Source organism: Lates calcarifer, linkage group LG7_1 (genome assembly GCF_001640805.2).
Source record: "Lates calcarifer isolate ASB-BC8 linkage group LG7_1, TLL_Latcal_v3, whole genome shotgun sequence".
NCBI classification, from domain to species: domain Eukaryota; kingdom Metazoa; phylum Chordata; class Actinopteri; family Centropomidae; genus Lates; species Lates calcarifer.
The window spans coordinates 7,643,459-7,666,099 of NC_066839.1; the positions used below are offsets into that span (position 1 = coordinate 7,643,459).

A 22,641-nucleotide genomic window follows, 5' to 3' on the forward strand; every position below is an offset into this window, starting at 1 on the left:
TCCAAAATGTGAATGTGTCTCCAAATACAGTATCTGAGCACTTCTTCCACCACTGCTCCATACATATACAAAGAAAACACTGCTGCATTGGAATGAATCACTGCAAAGAAAAGGGGGTTTAACTGTTTCTCTTTCCAGGAAGGTAAGTATTTTAGAATCAGGAACTGGCAGGAGAGAGCCTAATGAAGAAAAGAGGTTAAGCACAGAGGTGTCAGAAAGGATTAACCTAATAGAAAATGCAGCGGGAAAAAGGCAGCTTCAGGCTTTGGTGAAGATATTTCTGAGGCAGCATGAGATTAGACAGTTTCTGTTCTGCTCTGCAAGGTGAAATGACAGTAGATCCCATTAGCTGCTGATGATTAATAGTGCTGTGACAAGAACTTAGTTAAATTCATCTATGTGAATGTGTATAAAATGTGTGGAATGTAATGGGATCAGTGTGAAGATGACTGTAGAACATACCAGCAAATTGTTCATACCCTCTAGTGCAGTAAGTGTATATTTATTAAGAAGATACACGGAGCAACAAGAGATTTAGTAAGCATTTTATCTTTGAGTTTCTCCATGACTTTATACAGTTCCTCAGTATATTTCAACCTGATTTGGCCATTGGGATAAAAACTAGTGATTGTTGAGGTGTGTACAAGAAAATAATGATGGAAGCATTTAAAGGCACAATCAGTACTTTTAGTATAAATTGCAATGTACTGTATATTCACTAACTCTTCACTAAGATCAGAGTAAGTCTTCTGCAGTTGCTCTTTGACAGCACTTTGTCCTGACATGCATGATGTGTAGTATGTTTTTATTCTATCAACTTTAAATCAGTTATCTCTCCAATGTATTTTATTTGATCTCCCCCTTCTGGTAGTTATTTTTTACATAGGGGTGCCAACACTATAGATAGAAAAACTCAGCTCAGGATTTTGTCATTGTAAAATAAGTAACATCCTTATAGGGTCACATATTTTGCTCGGATGTTTTTCATCTCTGCTTACCCTCCTGGTTTGATGTCTTCAGCATTAATCTACAATGTCGAAAGTAATAACAAAGAAAAAACAATGAATGCCTGACACTGAATGTACCACCCTATTGTGACACCTGACAAACAGTGCTACCCTGTTGTGATAGATATTCTCTACCTGACAGAATGTACTACACTACTGTGACACCTGAAATTAACAGTAATGCACTGCTTTTAAAGATAAGAGGATCATACTGATGGCATTTTCATGTACCTAGATTAACGTCAGTTTGTAAGAGTGTGGCTATAAATTGGAGAAAAAAAAATTATTCTGTGTCTGGGCGAGAGGGGGCGCTGTAGAGCCACAGTGTTGCCAGGGAGACGACTGAAAACACCAGGCGCAGTTTCTCAGCAATGGCTACAAGTGTCCTGACTATGCCTGTACAAAACTCACTACAGCGGCTGAACGCGATCCCGGGAAGACCGAGTGAAGCCTTGTACTATTTCCGATCGTCTGTGTGCGTACAAGACACATACTTCCAGGGTGCTGGATTATAAAGGAACAACCGATTCTTGCCCAAATCCATTTAGTTTGCCATCTTTGAAGTGGTGAGTACACGCTGTCTGTAACGGGACAGCAACCGTTAAGCTACGCAGTTAGCGGTACCAGGACTAGTAAGCTAAGTTGCTTGCTATTGTTCCGTTAATACAAGGCCAGTTCTACACATTAAGAACGGTGTTTACTTCCCTAAATGTGTGTGAATGTTCTTCACCGTTGCTCTTTTGTAAAGTTTCGCAAAATAGAGACTGTTGTAGCACCTCCGGTGACTCTCATTGAAACCCGTCTGCTTTAAGTTAATTTAGTTACCCCAAGCCAAGCCAGCAACTCTGTTTTTAAACCACAGAACTACGACTAATGAATTTGAATATTTTCTTTTTTCACCCCCTGGCTCTATGCATGTAGCTAATTATAGCCAGAGACCTGGTGGTGGAGGGTAAACCCACTAAAACTCTGTTTACCCATCATTTAGCTAAGTGGCTTTCAGTGACAAGTTGTCTGGCAGACACGGTAAAGTAACTATTCACAACTAATCTATATGCTGTAGATGAGGAATGTTTCATATATTGGTCTGAACTCTTGCTTAACTCAATCACTTAAGTGATTGCCATATGAGTTAAGTTTGGATAAATTTAGGACTTTAGGAAAATATTAGGAAAGAGTTGCAAAGTAGCTTAGGCATGATGCTATGACACAGCCTGGAGGATTTTTCCATCACTGATGGGGATTAGAGTTATGAAGAAATCACTTGTCTGGTTTGTTGATTGTCTTTATATTAGACTACTGATATTAAGTATGTCAGTGGAGGCCTTGCCCATGTCACAGCTAACTATAGTAAGTTGTTCAACTGAACCATTGTTTTCCGCTTAAGTCAAGAAACAGCACTGGTATCAGAGGTGGATATTCCTGGGATATCTCATGTCTAACTCTCTTCAGTCACTCACCCTGCTCAATTAGTGGGCTTGCTGATATGAGCATTACAGGATTTCATGGTCTCTGTAAATGTGCATGGCCAAAACCCAACACCAAACTTTTCACATTGTCTTGTGTGTTTGTTTCTTGGTGGGTGTGTGCACTTCCAGTCTTTCTCATTCTTCTACCCATGTCTCTCTGTCCCTTCCCAGCATCCCTCCAAGTGCTGTTGTAGCCACTGAGCTAGAGTAGAGGAGCATGAGATCCCAGGCTTAATTAAGCCCACAGGAACAGATGGTCCTCTGGCAGTCTCTGCTGTTTGTCAGCCGTACTCTGCCACTCTAAACTGAGCTAAATGCTTCTGCAGGGGAGGGGTTTGGAAGCTTGGACCACGAGCGGGGAGGGGGGATAGACCTGCCAGACATAATTAGCTGTGGGAAGTAGGTAGAAGAGGGGGAGGGCTGCCATGTGGAGGAAGGTGACATGTGTGTATGACTGACTATATGACATGAGCCTCAGAGGTGACTTTCAGTGACGAAGCTGTGTTTATGGAGGGTTTGTCTCTATGCATACACAATCGTTAACTGGTAAGCAGTAGTAATGAGGATGGTTTAACATGGAAATGAATATGTTTTTTCACAATTCCTGTTCCAGGAAATACGCATGTCTGCCATGTATTTAAGCCTTTGCAAGTTGGCAAAAGAGAGCCCTACCTAAGCCACTGCATCGTGTTTAAACAGAAGATAATGTCATTATGTAAAAGATGAAGGCAAACTTATGCCTCTCTAGGTATATATCCTCATTTTTGGCCTGCAAAATTCTTTGACTCTTACTCTGACTGTTTTTTCAAAATGTTATGTAATACTGACTGAGTTTTTTAAACTCTAAATCACACTACCAAATTTGCTAATCCAGATTAATGCATGTAGCATCCTTAAAATAGATTATAATCCACACCAATCACAGTTGGCAGATCAGGTAGTAGTAGTAGGTGTGTCATGTATCACATCCCAATGCAATATCTTAAATCAGCCATCTTCACATAGGCTAGAAGTGGATATTTCAATTAAGCTGGTCATAAGGATGGGGACAACTGGGGACAGGTGAACCCGAGCAAATGGCTGGATGAGGCTGAACTGAAGGGATTTCAGGTGACTGAGGCCAGAGAGCTTTCCATGTTAGGAGTTAGATTAGCTACAAGGAGGCAAGAGCAAATGTTGGCCCCGATCAACAGGCAACCAGCTACAAGGAGGAAAAGTTACTTTTGCTGAAATTAAGGTCAGACTTGATTTATTGATCCACAGGGAGTAAATTCACATTATAACACAAACACTATTTAACTAACTACTCAAATAAATAAAATAAGATACCAAATTAAGGAAATGACTATCTTGCAACTAAGGACTGTCTTGGTTGTAATCTTTAATTGTTAGAGAATAGAGGGAAATTTCAAAACCAAAAACCAACTCTAAGATATTTAATTTAGTATAATGTTAACTAAAGGAAAAGGAGCAAATTCACACATTTAAGAAGCTGTAGCAAGATAATGTTTTGCCATATTTTTTTGTGACAAATGACCAGTTAATAAATGAATAATTTCAGCCCTAATATACGGTGAATGACAGCATTTAAATGGATTTTAATTGGCATGAAAGGATGTAGAGCTGTCATGATGTTGATAGTTTTCTCTAAAAGCCTTTTTTAGTAACAAACAACAAAGTACATATTTTGAGAAACAAAATAACCCCAGATTCATCATTCACAGCTTCTAGAGTATAACACAAAATGTGAATGTGGCTGCAACTGAGACAAAGCTGTAGAGTGTTTGTTGAGTTATCAATCACTCTGTCAGAGTAGCAGCCAAACTGGTGTGTATCTTATCTGAGACTCAAAAACCTTTTGACTTTTGTTCATACTTTCCCAAGAATGTAATAGAAGTGACAGTCAGTTCTGTATGTTTTTTTTTTCTTTTTTTTTTCTTACATTTCCTAAATTTTGTTCATGTCCTCTTTAAAAGAATGAAGCATGCTATTTTTTAAAACACTTGACTTGGCTGACCATTTAAAGACTTGAATAAAAGTTAACAAAAGAAATCCGTTTTAACTCTATATATTAACTATATTTCAGGATGACAGATCACAGAAAGAACATAAAGGTCAACGTCCTCCACTGGTGTGCTATGGCCACGGAGTTGAGCAGTCTCAGCACCGGTGCCTCGTAACACTTGAGCAGATCTCAGGAAACGCTGGTGCTGCAGCAGGGATGATCACGTCCCATATGAACGGTTATGTGCAGGAGGCCTCTGGTCAGGCCAAGAGCCACAGGGAGAGGGCTGTGGACTGTCCAGGGGAGGAAGGTAGTCTTGTCAAATCTCCACACTGCAGTGCCCACATGGAGAGGATCCAGCACTACCAGGAGGAGCTGAGGAAGAGGAGAGAAGAAGACAGCAGGGGGAGGCATGACATCGACCCCAACGCTTCACTGAGGCTCAAGAAGCTGTCACAGAACCCCAAGGTGGGCATTGACAATCCAACCTTTGAGGGAAAGGAGACAGCTACCAAAGACACGTGCTCCCAGGATCCTGTAGTCGGTGAGTTGAGACAGGGGTCGGGGGTGAGGGCTGGAAGGTCTTTGTGAGGTCAAAGAGGGTGGAAGGAGGAAGGGAGGTTACAAAGGAAAGGAGGAATGCAGATTGCAGAGAAGAAAAGGGAATTGTGAGGTTTTACAAAAATTCAAAGAAAACAAAAAGAGTTAAAACAATGACTATATTGAGGGCACAATGCAGAGGGCAGCAGTGGAGGAGGGTGATGTTTTATAGTGATGTGTTACAGGGATTGTCTACCATTTCCATTGATTGGTGTCTTGGTCTCAAGTCTGGACTGAGGAGGTCTGAGCCCATTAATGTATCCAGGAGGATAAAGAAACTCCATTATACTGACATGCGTGTACGATATAAAGATGGGCCTCACCACTCTGGATTACGATGTTGCTTTGTTTGTGTGCATAAAATATTGTTATTCTGTCTACAGAATTGAATGAGAAATTAATTATATAAGTTTCTATGCTTTGCTGAACTTTTGTGTGTGTGTGTGTGTGTGTGTGTGTGTGTGTTTCCACAATGAGCAGCAAGTTTGTAAAAGATTTCAGGCAAAATTAATTGAATTTACATATAGTCAAGTCCTGTAGTCACAAACTTGACTTTATTGATGTTATTGCATCACCACTGAGTGAAAACAAAAGACTTGATTATCAGTCTTGTTCTGTCAATTTTCTGACTCGGAACCGGGAAAGATTCCTCGAAATTATTTTAGCTCCAGAATAAACAAAAGCAGTAATTTTCCTGGTTCGAAAGGTGTGACATTTCTATGTATATGATAGTTTTGTGTACAGAAAATTACATGAGACTCATGCACATAAGACAGTGATGTGATAATGCATGTCTGTACTTGCCAATATTTAACTGGTTCAGGCTTGGTTGAACGCTGATCTGACAGTTGGCCTGTTATAAAGAAAGGATAGTAGATACATAGATAGATTTATTCATGATGAAATCCAGCAACCCTTGAACTGACATGCAAATGTATAAACATATTTTTTCGTTCATTGAAAGTCAACAACTTTTAACAGAGTGATGTACAGTATTTACAACATAAAATGTTTGCACTTCTAAAAGTCATCAAATCCTCTTCATTGACCTGAATACAGATCAAATATAATATAAAGTAACTTCTCTTGCTCTAATAATAACAGACAACTTGCACCTTATAGAACTACATTGTAGACCAGATCTTATATAACATAAGATTAGCCTCAGGTGACAGTTTGGTATTAACAGGTCAAATGCAGGTAGAATGTACTGATGGAAACATGTGATATACAGGTATACGACTTAAGATTTGGCTGCAGAACATCAATGTATTCAGAAGCAATGTTGTCAGAGAATTAAACCTGGAAGACGAGCAAAAAGCATTCACATCTTAAGGAGTAAACCTTTCCTGATTTCTGTTGTTTTGTTCCTCAGTGTTCCTCTCTTCTACTGCCCTCACTGTCTGTGCCTCTTTCTCAGAACTAGAGGAGTTGCTGCAGGCTCTGAAGTGGATGCAGCAGTGCCTGACTGATGCACAGAGCCAGCAGGATGTGGAGCTGATAATGCAGCTCCTTGCCAAGGAGGACTTCAGGAATGCCTACACCATCTACAGCGCTGTTTCCCAACAGATGAGCAGAGTCAGCCCCAACTCACCCCTCACAGCACAAGCACAGGATCTCTGCCTGGAGGTATGTGTAATGGTAGTTTTGAATCAACTTAAAACAAAAGGCACATAATGACAATTTAGACTTACAATTTACAATTCAGGGCTCAGAATGTAGTAGTACATTTTTTTTGTTACTATTGCATCTGTACTTACTAACTAGTTTATTCTGCTGGGTCTTATAGTTCAGTAAATGTAAGTGGTTTTTGTGTCAACAGCTCCAGGAGAAACTGAATCAGGAAGAATAGGCCAAGTTTTACTCACAGTAATGAGTAACACACTTTAATTTTTTCAACATTTTTAACCATGCCACAAAACCAATTCTGTACCTCATGAGATTCACAGTTGTCTCCAAAGACCAGGCAGTTTGTGGATAAAAGTGCTTAGACTGTACTCGCCAATTTGTGGTCTGGACCCTGTTAAGCTTGTATTCACAAGGCAAGCACCTCTGTGTGCAAAGTAACTGAGAAAACTCAATGAAGCATGAAAAATCTTTGCTGGTGGTGATGATTAATTCAGCAAAGCTGCCCAAAAGACAGCCATGCTAGTCTGAATAATTACGGAATGTAAATTGTCTTGTGGTTAGCAAGGTGAGTAAAAACAAAAATGAGAGATTTGCAGGATCTAGACCATGCATGAAAATTGAGTGAGCTGGGAAAAGAAGTGAAAAGAGGAAGAGGAAAGAAAAATGTAAATTTGAGAATTAGGTTGAAAAGAGGATAAGATAAGGAGATTCTCTACATTTGAGATGGAGAGGAAAGAAAAAGGAGGAAGGCATGAAATAAAATGCACACATGGGGTTTGGTCTTCTACTTCTTTGTTTTTTTATTAGATTTCCCTGTCCACCAGTTGCTGTTCCCTCTTTAAATAAGTTGACAGTGCTGTCTCCTGAGCCCCAGTGCAGAAGAGTGACAGAGAGCAAGAAACCATTTCAGTATTCAAGTTTGGGTGGGTGGGAATCTGCCACACCTGACTTCCTCGTTGACAAAACACGAGCCGGTTGGTCTCTGTCGAAGCAAAGCGACAGTAATTGACTTGTATCCCTGCAGAGCCCGAGCCTCAGCACATCGAGCACTCGAATGCAGCCTGTCACACAGAGCCCAGTCCCTGAAAAAGACAGAAATTGTGATATGGTTTTCTGTGAATTAGGTAGAAGCTCTATACATCTGACAAGTTACACCCACAATAGGCACTTCATTAGGATTAGTGTCAGTTTTTGATAGGTGTAACACAAGGCTTTTCAGTGCAGTCAGACTGGTGCAGTGTGATTTTTAGCTGATGGCTAGATGTGTAAGAGTCAAACTTGTTTTGACGAAACAGGCTGTGTAGAGTTCATTCAAAGGGCGCCAAGCAGCCCTGCTACAGAATTGCTATTCCAGTCTTGACAGCAGTGGTTTGAACATACAGGGGCTGGGTGAGATGATCTATTTCACCTCACACACACAACACGTTGTCTCCTTGCATACAGTAATTCAGTGTGCGGACTCACCCACCAGGCATGGCTCCTGAAGCGCTTAACAACGTGTAATAGTTTGAGCCGCAGTGTGTCTAAACTAAGTGGCTGTGCTGTGTGACACTCAGATTGGCCACTGGGTAAACTAATCTCCCAGCAGCCCTCGGTGCTGGCTGAGCAGTGCTGCACACTGCAGGAAGGAGGCCAGGACCTGGGCGGCCAGAAAAAGAAACTCCAGCAGCTTACGGCAGCGTGGGCCGAGGCGCTGCGCTGCTAAGGGAGGGGGGAGGGGAAAGTGCGTCACCTTGTTAGCAAGAGCTTCGATTAGTGTAATGGATGAACTAAGCTCTAAACAGGAGATGAAGAGGAAGAGGCAGGAAGACGGAGTAACAGGACACCGAAATGCCAACTGTCACGATTTAGTAAACAGTCAAAGCCACAGACAATAGCATTCTTCACCAAATGACAACACAAGAACCAAATGATTAAAATAGAAATGTGGAACAGAGAAGAGACAATAAAGAAAGGAATAAAAATGGAACAGTTGTGTGTTCAGTGAGTGGAAAGATTTAGATGCCATGGAAGAGAAGTGTAGTGTGTTGTTGTTTAGGCAAGTGATTTTCAAGTTTGCACTTGTTAAATTTGGTTAAATACAACTTTCATGTGTAAACACACAAAGCCAAAATGAATGAATGAATGAATGAGTGGATATAGTTTAATTTTTTTTGTTTTCCAAGGTGTCACAGCCAGCACTTAACAAGTTGCTTTACAGCAGAGTGAATATGAAGAACTTCTCTGTCTGGAATGTGGAACCCTGCTGTGAGTTACCAGTGGGTAGCCAAATACTATGTGTGAGTGTGCAGTATGTGTGCACACATGTACATGTATATCTGTGCACATCTGTGTTTTTATTTTTCATGCAGCTCTTTGAGAACCCAGACTCTTTTCATCATGTAGTCAGTCCATTACTGAAATATTTTTTTGAATGTACTGCATGTAGGTTTAGGATACAGTCAGTTTAGATTCTAGTCTTCATACAGATAATTTAATTTATGTGTTTTTGGAAATTGTAGAATATATTATTGAATTGGAAAGCAAGGCAAACAATCACAAAATAATTTTAGGGAGAGGGTGGGACTAAAAGTAAAGCCACATAATCATCATAAGCCACTTTAGGATATCTTGTGTTTGGAATATCTTGTCTAAAAATGGAACTAAGATATCATGTGTAAAATGCTGACAGTCATAAGGTTGGCACCAGAGAATGGGTCATTCAGTCACCAAAATCCTAAGAGTTTATCCCCTGAGGAGAATTAATGTATTCATCAAATATCATGGTATTCTCCTTTTCAGATATAGATTTAAAGTTTTTAGCTAATGCTGCACAATTGACATTAGAAACTACTGACCATTAAACCATGCTCTTTTTCTACTTCTTGAAATGTTTATACAGTATGATGAAGAACAGGAATTGTCAGATTGTCAGAAATGAGGACTTGAGTCACATGGCTTTGACTCAAATCTGACTTAAGCAACAGTTTTGCTTAGTTGTCTTAATGTTTTAAGGAAAATTAGACTAAAGAGTGGAGATTTTGATGATAGTTTTTCTTATATTAAAAAGTATTCCATTGAAACTGTAATAATCACCCCCTTATTTCTTCCATTTATAGCTTAGTGACAGTCACCAGTATACAGTATACCTCACCATTGCTCTGTGTGTCTGTTTGTGTACAGGTACAGAGGATTCTCCAGTCCAGCCAGCAGAAGGAGGGTTTGGAGCTCAAGGCTCTGCTCACAAATCCTCATCTACAGGTCAGAGATCAGCTTGCCAGCTGTGATTTATCATATCTCCCTTTGACCCACAATATGATAAATATATAACACCAGTGAAGCTCAGCAAACCTGCCAAGCCTGATAGGCCAACTCATTTATTTAGTTAATCTACTCATAATTGTAATATTGGAATACTGATTCCAAGGGGGTAATTGTTTCTCCCTCAGAGGTCAGGGTTAAGTATGGAATAGAATATACTATCAGAAGAAAGAATAGGACTTACCAGCTTACCAGCTCAAAGACAGCTGAAGGACAGTTTCACCTTGTGACCTTGTTGCCACCATATGTACCTGGTTAAAACACACTGACAGTCTGGAGAGAATGACCAATATGGAAAGCAGCCTTGTCTTAAAGGAAGTCATAATGTCATGTCATGTTGGTGCCTCTTGAACTGGCAGGAATTTACTGTTTTGCTCAAGGACACTTGGGCGGGACAGATGCTTATTTTACAAATTAAATCCTTTATGACAGATTAATTTGATCTAGTTATTATTGGCCATTATTTTTGGGTGCGCAAAAGTCAATTTTTCCAAGGTCAATTAGTTTTGTTCCAAAGATTAATCTAGTAGGTCCTAAGAAAGGCCATTATGTAAATTAGGCTGTAACGTGGGTCAGCTCTTTCGGTAATGAAGAAGCATGATTGGTGCGTTCTTTGCAGCAGAGTGCTTGTCAGTTTCCTTTAATTTTTATTTTTTAAACATCTTTCTCTGCTTTGATATGCAGTAGCTCATATTTGTGCTTTAGTAAGGTCTATGCTCACGGGTGAAAATATTGTCCTTCTGCCAAGATGAATTCTCCTCTCAAATACAGTAGATGAAAGATGATGTCAAACAAATTACAAGGTGTAAGTGGTTGATCTGTGATGCAGAGAGTATCTAATATGTTTTAGAAAATAATGTGATTACATGATGATATTATTATATGAATCTCAGGAGTGAAAAATAAATGATTAGTGGTCTATTTTGGCACTCCCCTATGTGTTATGACAGAGCATCTGGATAAAAGTGAGCAGATGTTTTAGAGGAGGATTTACAGTATATGTAATGAATCATTTTCAGTGAGGTAAAATATCTTTCCACTGTCACACTGGTATGGACAGAACTTACAGAACTCTGTCCACATGCGGGACATGCCTGAGGTTAGGGAGGTTCGATGTAGCTGTAGCCTGTTTGGTAATAATAATGCTACACTAAGACTGCTGTTTGCGCAGATGACTAACTGGACAATTAAGATGTTCCTCAAAGGTGTGACACATGTTTCATCTTTCCAGAAATGATTAGACATCACAGGAACAGGCAGGCCACTTCTGTGCATCCGTTTAGTGGGACATCTGTTGAAATGAAAAGAATCAAACATATTCAAGTCGCATCACTTTGAAGCAGCCTCAGCTGCTGATGGTCTACATTTGTCAGTTTAAGCCTCAGTGATTCTTGTGTAGAAAAAATGTAGTCACATTATCAGACTGTCATCGTCCATTAGTGAGGCAATAAGGTGAGAAAAGACCTCAGGTGGGTGTCTCTGTCGTGATTTTACGGTTGAGGGTCCTGACAAGTGAGCGCCAGGGGTCTGATGTTTGACCCATGTGACCGTGTGAACTACCAGTTCTCCCACCGGCCTGTTAACCCCTCCACTGAGTTGGAACCGTGAAGCCAGTGGCGGGGGAGGCGGCGGCGTGATGTGGCGCGAGCCTGCCTTGTGGCACAGAAAGTGGAACAGATTATGTTGGTTTCTCTGTGGGGAGCAGAGGATGACATGAGTCACCCTGTAGTCTGCACAGGTAAACAACCCCATACCCACAACTAATGGAGACAGGTATATGTGTGAGAGGAACAGGTCCACCTCAAGTCCACCCCTTTTGCCGTGTTTTCTAGGACACATTATCCTCACGAGCAGGGAAGCCAAAGGTGTTTGATGATTGATGGCAGTGGATCCTGACTCCTAAATGCAAGGGGAGATTAAGACGGATTGCGTGTATGCCAAAGCTTAGCCCGGCCTCCGGTCTCTCAGGTCCCCTCTGCTGCAGCACAGAGAGACTAATTTGGACCGACGGTTATTAATTGTGGGGTACAGAGTGGTTGTCACATTAAATGAGGTGAGGGAGCAATCTCTGTATTATTTCTGGCTTAGAGGTGGGTTTGCTGACTGCTCTTGTTAAAAAAGATGGGCGGTAGGTATGTTTCTGGTAGCAGGTGGATGTCTAAGGGAAGGGGTTTGAAAACTTGCTTGGTATCACTTCTCATTCACTGAACAAGCACAATAAAATGATTTATGATCATTTTATATCTATGCCAGCCATAGCTGTAATAAAGGACATGTCCCATTCAGTCTCTCCACCTCATGCTGCCTCGTCCTATTATTCTTGTCTGTCTTTGTTCGTAAAATTTCTGTATGTACGTACTGTTTGTCTCTATGTGTGTTTCTGTGTTTGTTTTATGTGGCAGGCACTGATGCAGGCCCATGACAGTGTGGCGGGGCAGGAAATAGCAGAGGAAAATGTGACCCAGTACCTCGGAGAGACCGTTAAACTGGTGCGGCTAGAGAAGACCCGTGACACTCCACTGGTAAGACTCGTGCCTACTGTTTGTATTCGTCTTTCTACTTCTTTTTTTTTAAGTGGTTTATGCTTTATAATCAGCTTGTGAATGTTTTAAATCAGCATTACAGAAGGCAAAGCAAAGCACGAGAAACAAGAAAACATGGATATAATTACAGTGCAATAAAAACAACATCCATATTGAGCTATTTAAGTAGAACAACAAAAAAGCCCCAAGGATAAATAAATCACTGAGATGTATGTGGGTATTCAGCATTACTGAATATTGTATTATAGTGTGTGAGTTTTCTAGTGAAAGAACCTTCACTCTCTGCTTTCACCACACTCCACCTCTCACATTTATCACCTGGGTGTGTCAATGTCAGTGTAGCCACAAACTAACAAGGCAGCAAAATGCCTGTCAGTACAAGTTCCAAACATCCAACTGGAAACATTTGCAATGACACAATGGTGTTCACAGCATGTGACACGTTTCTGTGTATTAAAGGTGTTACCTCTCCCTCTGCTTTTAGACTTGCATCTCTCTGTTCAGTGTCATTTTACAGAATATTATTAGTGTCAGGTGTTTTATTTCTTTTACATATTAATAATCCAGTGTGTAAGATCTCCCAGTCACCTGCTGTGTATGAGCTGTGTGTATTTGTGTGGCCATCAGGGAGCAACGGTACGTAACGACATGGACAGCGTGGTGGTGAGTCGCGTGGTGAAAGGCGGAGCAGCAGAGCGAAGCGGCCTCCTCAGTGAGGGAGACGAGATCCTGGAGATCAACGGGATTGCAATACGTGGGAAACACGTCAACGAGGTCCATGACTTACTGGTGAGGGCCAGCAGTTACCCACACAGTGCCAAGAAACTTCCAGTACTCTTTTGATCATTTATAGTCATTTGTGGGAGTAGATATAGTGCACCAACAGGTGTTTGAAATGTCTAGAAATCTGGAGATGTATGTTAGATAACATAGACAGCATTAGTATTTATTCATAAAAGTAGTCATAGTTTTGGCCACAATCCCTATGCATTTATAGATTAGTGCAAAATTTGCTTGATAAACATGTTAAGCTTCAGAAATGTTCTTCTTTCATACACTACAGACACTTACTACAACAAAATCAAATCAAATCCAAGTTAAATTAAGATCAAATCTTTTGGCGCTGTGGATAGAAAGATGTTTGAGATTGTGTAAAAACAAATAGCACCAAAGCCCCCATACTTAATTATATACTTTCATTATAATCCTGAGCAGTTGTTTCTGAATCAGTGCTCTCTCAAACTATAATATAGATCCATCTGCACAGCAATGAAAATGGCTAAAAGTTTGAGCCTCTAGGTAAATATCATCGATAAAAAACATTCTTTTATGGAAATGCATTCCCTGTCATGTTTAATTCATTGCATCTCATCTTTTCCATCAGCAACAAATGCACGGCACTCTGACCTTCCTCCTCATCCCGAGCTCTCAGATTAAACCTGCCCCTCACAGACAGACTGTGGTAAGTCTCTAATGATGCGTGTGTGCATGTGTAAGAAAGCTTGTGTCTGCATGCATCCAACGCCAACCTTGACATTGTAAACCCCGTCCTCAGATGCACGTACGAGCTTACTTTGACTACGACCCCTCTGATGACCCTTTTGTGCCGTGCCGGGAGCTGGGCCTGTCCTTCCAGAAGGGAGACATCCTCCATGTCATCAGCCAGGACGACCCCAACTGGTGGCAGGCCTACAGGGACGGAGATGAGGACAACCAGCCCCTGGCTGGACTCATTCCAGGTAGGGATCAGTCTGGGGCTGAATATCAATATTTAATGTGCTGCTTCACAAGGGTAGATAGCAACTGCAAGGACATACTGCTGCCAATGCAAAAAATCTAGAGGAGTCATATACAGGTATGGTAAAAAAATATATAAGTGTGTATGTTTTGTAGAATCACATTATTAGTTTTTGTATACAGGTAACATGCACATAAGATATGGAGTAGTAAACTACAACCAACTGTTCAAACAATATTAGAACCCCCCCAATGAAAATCAAGTTTTTAACCTTGTCAATATGTCCATATGGTGTTTTTTATATGATATGACATGAGTGAAATAGTATTTCCGCCTTGGAACTGGAGTGTACCAATGACAGTCAGTTCAGAGAGCCTGGTTTTCATCATCACATCACAGATTAGCACAATTACTAACACTGTGTCAGCCACTGCCAGTTACAAGCTAACAAACAACATAAAAAGAGAGTGCTAACTGCTGTAGTACATGAAGCATGCTTATCTGCATGATAGTAAAGCAGATCTATCAAACCTGTGTAGATTACATTTAACCAGAAAACAAAAAACAAACTAAAGTTAAGTAGCTTATATCTTTAAAAAAAAAACTGTATTATTTGATTCTAGTTTATCAATTAATGTAGAATGCATAAATCACACAGGACCACTTCTCATAATATTTTGCCTGGCTGATTATTAATTCCAGTGGTATGTGGGACTAGTATGTAGTCACAGAAAAGTGCTTGAAACTTGTGTGTGACTAATAACTAACCTGGCACTACACAAGCCATCCTGGCAGTAAACACCACCCATCTGGCATGTCAAGCAGATTAAAACAAACACCTAAGAATTATTTGTGATCACTCCCTGACCCAGGCCTGTTGTGGCTGGTAGAAAACAGGGTTAAGCACTGGAAATGGAAAGCAGGGCATTTTTTTCGCCTGCTCCTCAGCACGTCTGGAAAGTCTAGGAAGAGTATGAAAAACATCTCTAGGTCTGCAAAAGCTTTGGATGTGTAATGTTTGCAATTTGTAGCCACAAAATACACTGGATTTGTGTGTGTGTATCTGCAGTGTTGGGTAGCTGACCTGTTTCCATTTGCTTTTCTCAGGGAAAAGCTTCCAGCAACAGAGAGAGTCCTTGAAGAAAACTATAACAGACAAGAGTCGAGAGCACCAAGGTGAATGGATGATGTTTAAAAAAACAGACACGATTTACAAACTGAAGGACTTTGATTCATATAAAAATAAAATGTGCAGTGTTTAGAAAAAAAGTGAGATGATATTTCACCTTTGACAGCAAAATTTTCCTTTTGTAATTATTTCAGGGAAAGTTTGGTATGCAAAGAAAAGCAAGAAACAGAGGAAGAAAAGCACATCGACCTTGAGCAAAAATACTGGTAAGACTCTATTTTTCCCTTTTATATTCTCATTGTTTCTCATCAGCATCTTAACAAATTGAGAAGTCGGTCACTGGTTAAAAAACATACTCCCTCTTCAACAACACTGAGAGGCTATGCACTTAACCCATAAAATTTCTCCCGCTGTCTCTCCTCATTTACCACTCGTGACAGACCTTGTCCGTGCTGGCCAGCTGTCAACTGTCCACACACTGTCGGTATTAACCCCACTCGTTAGCTGGAGTTGACACATCCTGTCGTTCTCACAGCAGCAGCTTGTCCAGACGCGGTGTGTCACAGGTCAGATTAGTCCTGTCTTTACAGACGGGATCAGAGGAAGCAACAACAGGTGCCTAAATGGTTTCGAGGGACTTCTGGTGTTATTGGTTCACACACAGGAATGAGTTTATACACAGACACACACCAGCTGATAGAGGAAGACTGTAGTTGTGTTTTGTTTTTTTTTTCAAATATGAAGCAGGGTGTTGCTGGGAAATGTTCACACTAACACAATACCACAACATACCAGAATAGTGTGATACATTCTAGATCCTCTCTAAATCCTCTCACCTCTTTCCCGCCACCACAGGCAGGTTAACAGTCAAAGTAAATTACAGAACAAGAAGGGATTTGTTGTGTTGGTCAGGGATGTTTCATTAACCCCTCCCAACTGTCTCCTCAGACTACGATGACATCCTGACCTACGAGGAGATGTCCCTCTATCACCAGCCTGCCAATCGTAAACGCCCCATAGCTCTGATTGGCCCCACGAACAGCGGTCACGATGAGCTGCGTCGGAAGCTTCTCTCCATCGAACCGGAAAAGTTCGCTGTTGCGGTGCCACGTAAGTCCACACTTTGCCAAGGCCTGGGGACATGGCAGCTTTAATAAACAACCAACCAATCTTTTTTTTTTTTTAAGATTTCAAATAAGGAGCAAATGTGTGTGTGTGTGTTTCAGTAAAGATTTCTGCTTTTGTGAAAAAGACTTAGGACTTATTACATAATTAAAGTGGCATTTAATGCAAAAATAGCTTGAGGATTGTGGCAATAAATCAAATTCAACTTTTTCCCTGTTTTGTCATGACAGACACAACCAGAAACTCAAGAATACATGAACGAAATGGGCGTGAGTACCATTTTGTGAGTCGGCCTGCCTTTGAAGCTGACTTGTCGGCAGGGAAGTTCATAGAGTCAGGGGAGTATGAGAAGAATCTGTACGGCACCAGCACAGACTCAGTCCGACACGTCATCAACTCTGGACGCATCTGTTTGCTCTGCCTGCACACAAGGGTAGGAGACTTGTCACTGTTGGGGCGACTGTCAACACTGTTTCCGTCTGACATATTAGTTACAACGCCCATTTTATCCCACATCCGTGATCTTAACCACTGTGGCTTGGCCAGAGCATAATTATACCTTTTCATAGTGTGAACATAAATCTTAAATAATTATTCAGGTGATAAGAACAGCATCCTTTTTAAAGTCAGTATGATGACGCCATAGTAGTGCTTGGTGTGGTGTGTTTAAGTCCTGTTTTTTTCTTTTCATTTCACGTATCTGCACTTCCCTCTTCTCCCTTGTCAGTCATTGCGAGTGTTGAGGTCCTCCAACCTCAAGCCCTATGTCATCTTCATCGCTCCTCCTTCTCAGGAGCGACTACGCACCCTGCTGGCCACAGAGGGGAAAACACCAAAGGTATCAACTGTACAATGTTGGATGTATTGTATTTCATACAAATGTTGTAAATGTCATAGTTTGGAAAAAAGCAAAGGGAGGCTTTAAGATTTATCACAGAAAAAAAGATTTCTTCAGACACTCTTGGGCAGACCAAGGATAATACTTTAAAGAGGAAAGAGATAAAATGCTGTCTGGTTTCTGTTTACACCCTCTACTTTAAATTGACAGTATACCAAAAAATATGCAATATTGCATCACATCATAAAATACAGATACAGAGAGAAATCTAAAAAATGACGATAGTATTAAGCATTTAAGACACATGTCCAACACCCTCTCACCTTCTCAAAGTGACATCTCTTTTTCTGTGCACAGCCGGAGGAGCTGAAGGACGTCATCGAGAAGGCCCGTGAGATGGAGCACAATTTTGGTCACTTCTTCGATTCAACCATCGTGAACATGGACCCAGAGCAAGCTTTCCACGAGCTGCGCAGGCTCATAGACAAGCTGGACACTGAGCCACAGTGGGTGCCCACCTCCTGGCTGTGCTAGAAGATCTCAACGGGGTCTGAACGCTCAACGAGTCTCAGGGTAGGAAGAGGTAAACTAAAGAGCAAAAAAATCATGTTCCTGGAGGCCTGGATTTTTTTGACTTGCGCGCATCCTCTTTTCTAGAGGAGGTGGTTGTTACCACATGTTGCAGAGACGGACTGGAGATTCTCAACATTTCTTTTTGTTGCTGTGTTTGTCTTTGTGGGTGATTTTTTTTTTGTTTGTTTGTTCGTTTTATTAAGGTTCTTGATCTCACAGATTTATGCAAAATCATTTACCAAACAAATAGAAATATTTCTATCTTATTCAGTAATGGTTATTTATAATTGTAAATATTTATTTTCTAGACAAAATATTTTATTGTTACATTTTGTGTGTGTGACATCTAAAACAGATGTCATGAATATTAAATGGCTTTCTGATAACTGCAGCAAGCAGAGATCTGATAAGGTACCAAACAGAAGAGAAGCACTTGTGCTGAAAGTGGCTGCAGTGTAACGTCTTCCATTCAGACACACTGAGGCAAAATCTGCTGTTAACTGCAGAGTTTTTGTGGTTCTCTCTCTACACCAGTATCAGTATTAGTTAATGTTGTCTCATGTCTCATATACACTGTGATAACAGACCTTAAATCTAAGGTTTTGACTCTAGCTGGTATCATAACTATCAGTGTATCATGCTAAAGAATACTGCTGAGATTTTTTTTTACCAGTATTGTATAAACAAAACATCATATCACTTAGTGAGCAGCAATTCCAACAAATACTGTTATTGCTTCTTTGTGGGGTACTTGTTAAATTATAAGCACAACTCTGGGAAAGTGTTAATAAAAATCAGATCAAGAAAAATCTGTGATCAAGCGATGTACATATTGTATGCAGTGATTTACGGTAGAGGATTTTTTATTTTGAATTAGTTTCCAGTATTGATCTTTGAACAAAGATACGAGCAGACTCAGCCCTTGCAAATGCCTAACTAAAAATACTGTTACATGTAGCATTCTGGTGCAAAATGGCTGCTGTTCCTCACATAGCTGGGTCACTTAAATGCTCCACAGCACAAGCTGAGAGAAATGAATCCCAGCGTTCTTACCTTTTGTCTTTACTTATGAAACTGCCTTCTGCTGAAGTGAAAGCTCTAATCTTAAAGTGAAGTACAGGCAATGGTTGAATATTTTAGAACATCTTTATTTGGATGTAGTTTTGGGTCTTGTTAACTTGCACACATTTTACAGCAGGGTTAGGGGTTCTGGTGCAATGGTAAACAATCCTCATCAGTTGAGGGAACAACAACCCCGTGATATGAGGTCAGCAGTGGAACGGGCCTCCACAACATGGACTCACACACTCATTGAAATCCACAACCACCTGACGCTTTACAGCATGCAATGTTGTGAGCAGACTGAAGTATCTACAGGTCGACCAGTCACACGGAATGCTTCTTTAATGTCACTCGCAAACCATGTGTAAACATACTTATATTCTTATTATGTAAGTTATTTTATAACAGTTAACTGACTCCCTTACGTGGGGGAACTGCCAAGTGTTTGGTTCTGTACAGTGACACATCTGGAAAACAAAAAACCACACAGTACCTTCCAGCACTGAAATGATAGAACAAATCATCAACGACAAGTACACAAAAAAACAACAACAACAACTTCCATCACTTGCATGAGAAGACATAGACTTGGCCAGAGAGGCACAGAATAAATAGGTTGACGGGTGAAGTCGGTGACTGTCGGACTGAGGGAGCCCCATCACTCGAACAGCAGATCTTCATCCATCTCCTCTGTCAGCATGTTGGTGGGCTCGGCGATGGGACCCAGCTTAGCCAGGCGTTCTGCAATCTCCTTATCTGTCTTTTCCCTGAGCTGCTTCTTCTTCTCTTGGATCTTTTTCAGCCTGGAACAGGAGGAAATGTGAGTATTACAAATAATGACTTTACTTGTTGGGGGTGGTGATAGTGTACATTTAAAGAAGTTGGTGGTTGCTGAACCAATAAGCAAACTGCCTTTTAAATTTTCAAAGTAAAGTTAAAAAACCTGGAATTTATGAGACTATAAGTAAAATATTTTCACCTGTAGAACTCCTCTCGTTCTCTCTCATCCAGTTCTGTGATGATGTAGGTGAGGGTGCGATCAATCCTGGGGATAATCACTGAAAAGAAGGATAGATGAGAAAGATGATTTAAGCTACAATAACACCCTTTCCCTTACATTACTTGTACAATCTGATGTACATTGTGAACTTACCATGCTCAATAGCGTTCACACGGCGGTTGGTAATTTTTATGGCTTCATCCAGTGTGACAAAGGATGTCTGCAGACAGAAAATGGGCAGTTATTTATAAGAATATTTCAGTCTTACTATATTTTCCTTGAAAATGAAATGGAGTAATAAAGTAGCATTAAATAGAAATGCTCAAAGTAATTGCACATAACTAGAAATGATATCTAAAATTAACATACTCAACGACTGACTTTCCATTCCTGTCCATTTCACTTCTGAGGTGACAAGGCTAAGCTAAAATAGACACAACATATTTGTAACAGCTCCCCCTACCTGTAAGGAGGCCAACTCCACCAGCAGCTCCACAGCTCTGGCGTAGTTCCTCTTCAACCTGGAGAGCTGCTCTCCTCCTCTGGCCAGACCAGTCAGCTCATAACCTGACAGACACAACCGAGGTGAGAACTTTCTGTTACTCAATAGTCATAAAAACTAATTTTATCTAAACATGGTTGGATTTGAGGGAAATTGAAAATGAGATCATGTGACTCACTGTCCCCGCCTTCTTGGTAGTGCTCAAAAACTGGTAGGGTAACACCTGTAAGACAGTCAAAGTATGCATTAACTTGTCCCATCACTCAGCAATGATTATAAAAAGGACACAATGACATTTTTGAGCTAACCTGCCACGTTGTCTTTCTTGGCTCGGACCTTCACTTGGGCTTTGTTGACATTCTGGATTACAGTTGTGCTGTGGACAGAAATACAGATGGGAGTTAACAGGTGTGTCTGTGCTAAAACATAAAACCACATCACATCATCTGAGCCTGATTCTTACCTAAAGTCTCCAGCTGCAAATTTGGCTTCAGCCAAAGAAAAGGCCGCCTCTCTCATCACCTCTCCCATCTTGGTCTTAGTCTAAAGGAACAGAGATAAGAAGACAAAGTCCACATTCAGAAAACAATTGAGACTCGAGAGAATTACACCTAACTGCCAATTTATTAGGTACACCCAGCTAAAAGTAATCCTCGGTAAGTATAAACTGTGTAAAATGCAAGGAGAACAAAGTAAGTTATCAAATTATTTTTCAACTGACTTCAATAATTTTGCGAAGGATCTGACGGAAGCGCATGGAGAGGGCGTCAGATTTCTTCTTGAGCAGGTTGCGGCCGGTCTGTGCCCCTTTCAGCCGAGCCTTCATGATGGTCTGAGCCCTGCGACACCAAACGAAACACACATTTTGAAATCACATCTTGCTAACAGTCAGTTTAGGAACACAAGGCTACCAAATATCAGTGTCACTAATCTGCATCAGTGGTTCTCAACCTTTGTGTCTAAAATCTCCCTACACTCCTATCAGATGGACTCACAAACCCCTTCATCATACCACTTTGATAAAAGGGATGGCTTCTTCCTCTTGAATTGTTTTACAGCTGTATGTGAATCCATACAAGATACAGTTATCCTGCGTTGCTGATATTAGGACCTGGTGTCTTTTTTTTTACATTTATTTTGTACCTCTGCCGTTTGGAGTAGCAGAAACCATTTATCCTTTTTATTGTGTATCTTTTCTAACTAGATTTCATGCTATTTTAATTATAACACTTGGTGTTAATGGACTCAGGTTGGTAGAAAACTGAGTTGAGTGTTGTGCAGCCAGACTACCATAGTTGGAAAGTTATATATGGAGATATCTACTTGTTTCAAAGTAACTCAGCTGTTCTACAATCTCTTCATGTTCCCCCAGTATACGTACTCCTAGTTTAGTCCTTGATACACACACACACACACACACACACACACACACACACACACAGAGGCTTCAAAAAGGCTGACATGATTGAATCAATATGGTAAAATGATTAGATCTTGCAGTCAACACAGGAAACTCCACTGATCGGTAGAAATTCAAGTTACACAACGTTAAAGTCAAGACTTTTACTGTCTGGAGGTCACTATGTTTCAAACACCTCCTCAGACTGACAGCTCACACTTGGATGATGTTAAATACATCACATGACAACAGACTGACTCTTCCTCTTTTAAACAGCAACCTAGTACTGTAAACTAAAATTAGACTGTGATCCATTCATATCCGATACATGCAGATGCGAGCAGAAAGTGATCAATCTGAGAGGCTGGAAGGCAACAAATCAACAAAATAGCATCATGTTATTGGGCTAAGAGGCTATAGTGGGTTAGCAACTAGCTTGCAAACAAGCTGCTTACATTCTGGAGGGGAATATGTCGATCCTTTCTTTTCCAGACATGTTCTCGTCTTTTGGTCGATGATTGCTGTCTTCTGATTACCTCCGTTTCCTCAAATAAATACCGAAACGTTTTGCTTTAGCCTTAAAGTATTAAATTTAACATGTAGAATAAGAAAAGCGGTTGTTTTTCGCGCAGGATTAGCCGCATACACCGAGCTGACGGTCGTGATCTTGTCCTACTCTCTGTCCGTGATGATCAGCTGGCCTCTGGTCATGTGACTGAGCC

General features: G+C 40.7%; 2 protein-coding genes across 3 annotated transcripts; one reads left to right on the forward strand and one right to left on the reverse strand.

The window, feature by feature from the left end:
• Nucleotides 1-1,330: 1,330 nt before the first annotated feature.
• On the forward strand, nt 1,331-19,313 carry pals1b (protein associated with LIN7 1, MAGUK p55 family member b). 2 transcript variants are annotated; one of them, XM_018661638.2, is made up of 14 exons: nt 1,331-1,573; nt 4,563-5,025; nt 6,502-6,710; nt 9,873-9,950; nt 12,413-12,532; nt 13,181-13,342; nt 13,938-14,015; nt 14,109-14,292; nt 15,399-15,467; nt 15,615-15,686; nt 16,369-16,530; nt 16,776-16,978; nt 17,273-17,383; nt 17,741-19,313. In XM_018661638.2, the coding sequence occupies exons 2-14, from the start codon at nt 4,698-4,700 to the stop codon at nt 17,915-17,917; spliced, it is 1,953 nt and encodes a 650-aa protein (XP_018517154.1). In that variant the 5' UTR covers nt 1,331-1,573; nt 4,563-4,697; the 3' UTR covers nt 17,918-19,313. The 2 variants fall into 2 exon arrangements, with proteins under 2 accessions (XP_018517154.1, XP_018517156.1); XM_018661640.2 differs by having other exon boundaries at nt 12,425-12,532.
• On the reverse strand, nt 19,084-22,609 carry atp6v1d (ATPase H+ transporting V1 subunit D). Its single transcript, XM_018661642.2, has 9 exons — nt 22,375-22,609; nt 21,242-21,359; nt 20,984-21,063; nt 20,829-20,896; nt 20,699-20,743; nt 20,482-20,585; nt 20,172-20,238; nt 19,998-20,076; nt 19,084-19,821 (listed from the first exon to the last, which is right to left on the reverse strand). The coding sequence occupies exons 1-9, from the start codon at nt 22,413-22,415 to the stop codon at nt 19,677-19,679; spliced, it is 747 nt and encodes a 248-aa protein (XP_018517158.1). The 5' UTR covers nt 22,416-22,609; the 3' UTR covers nt 19,084-19,676.
• Nucleotides 22,610-22,641: the final 32 nt, after the last annotated feature.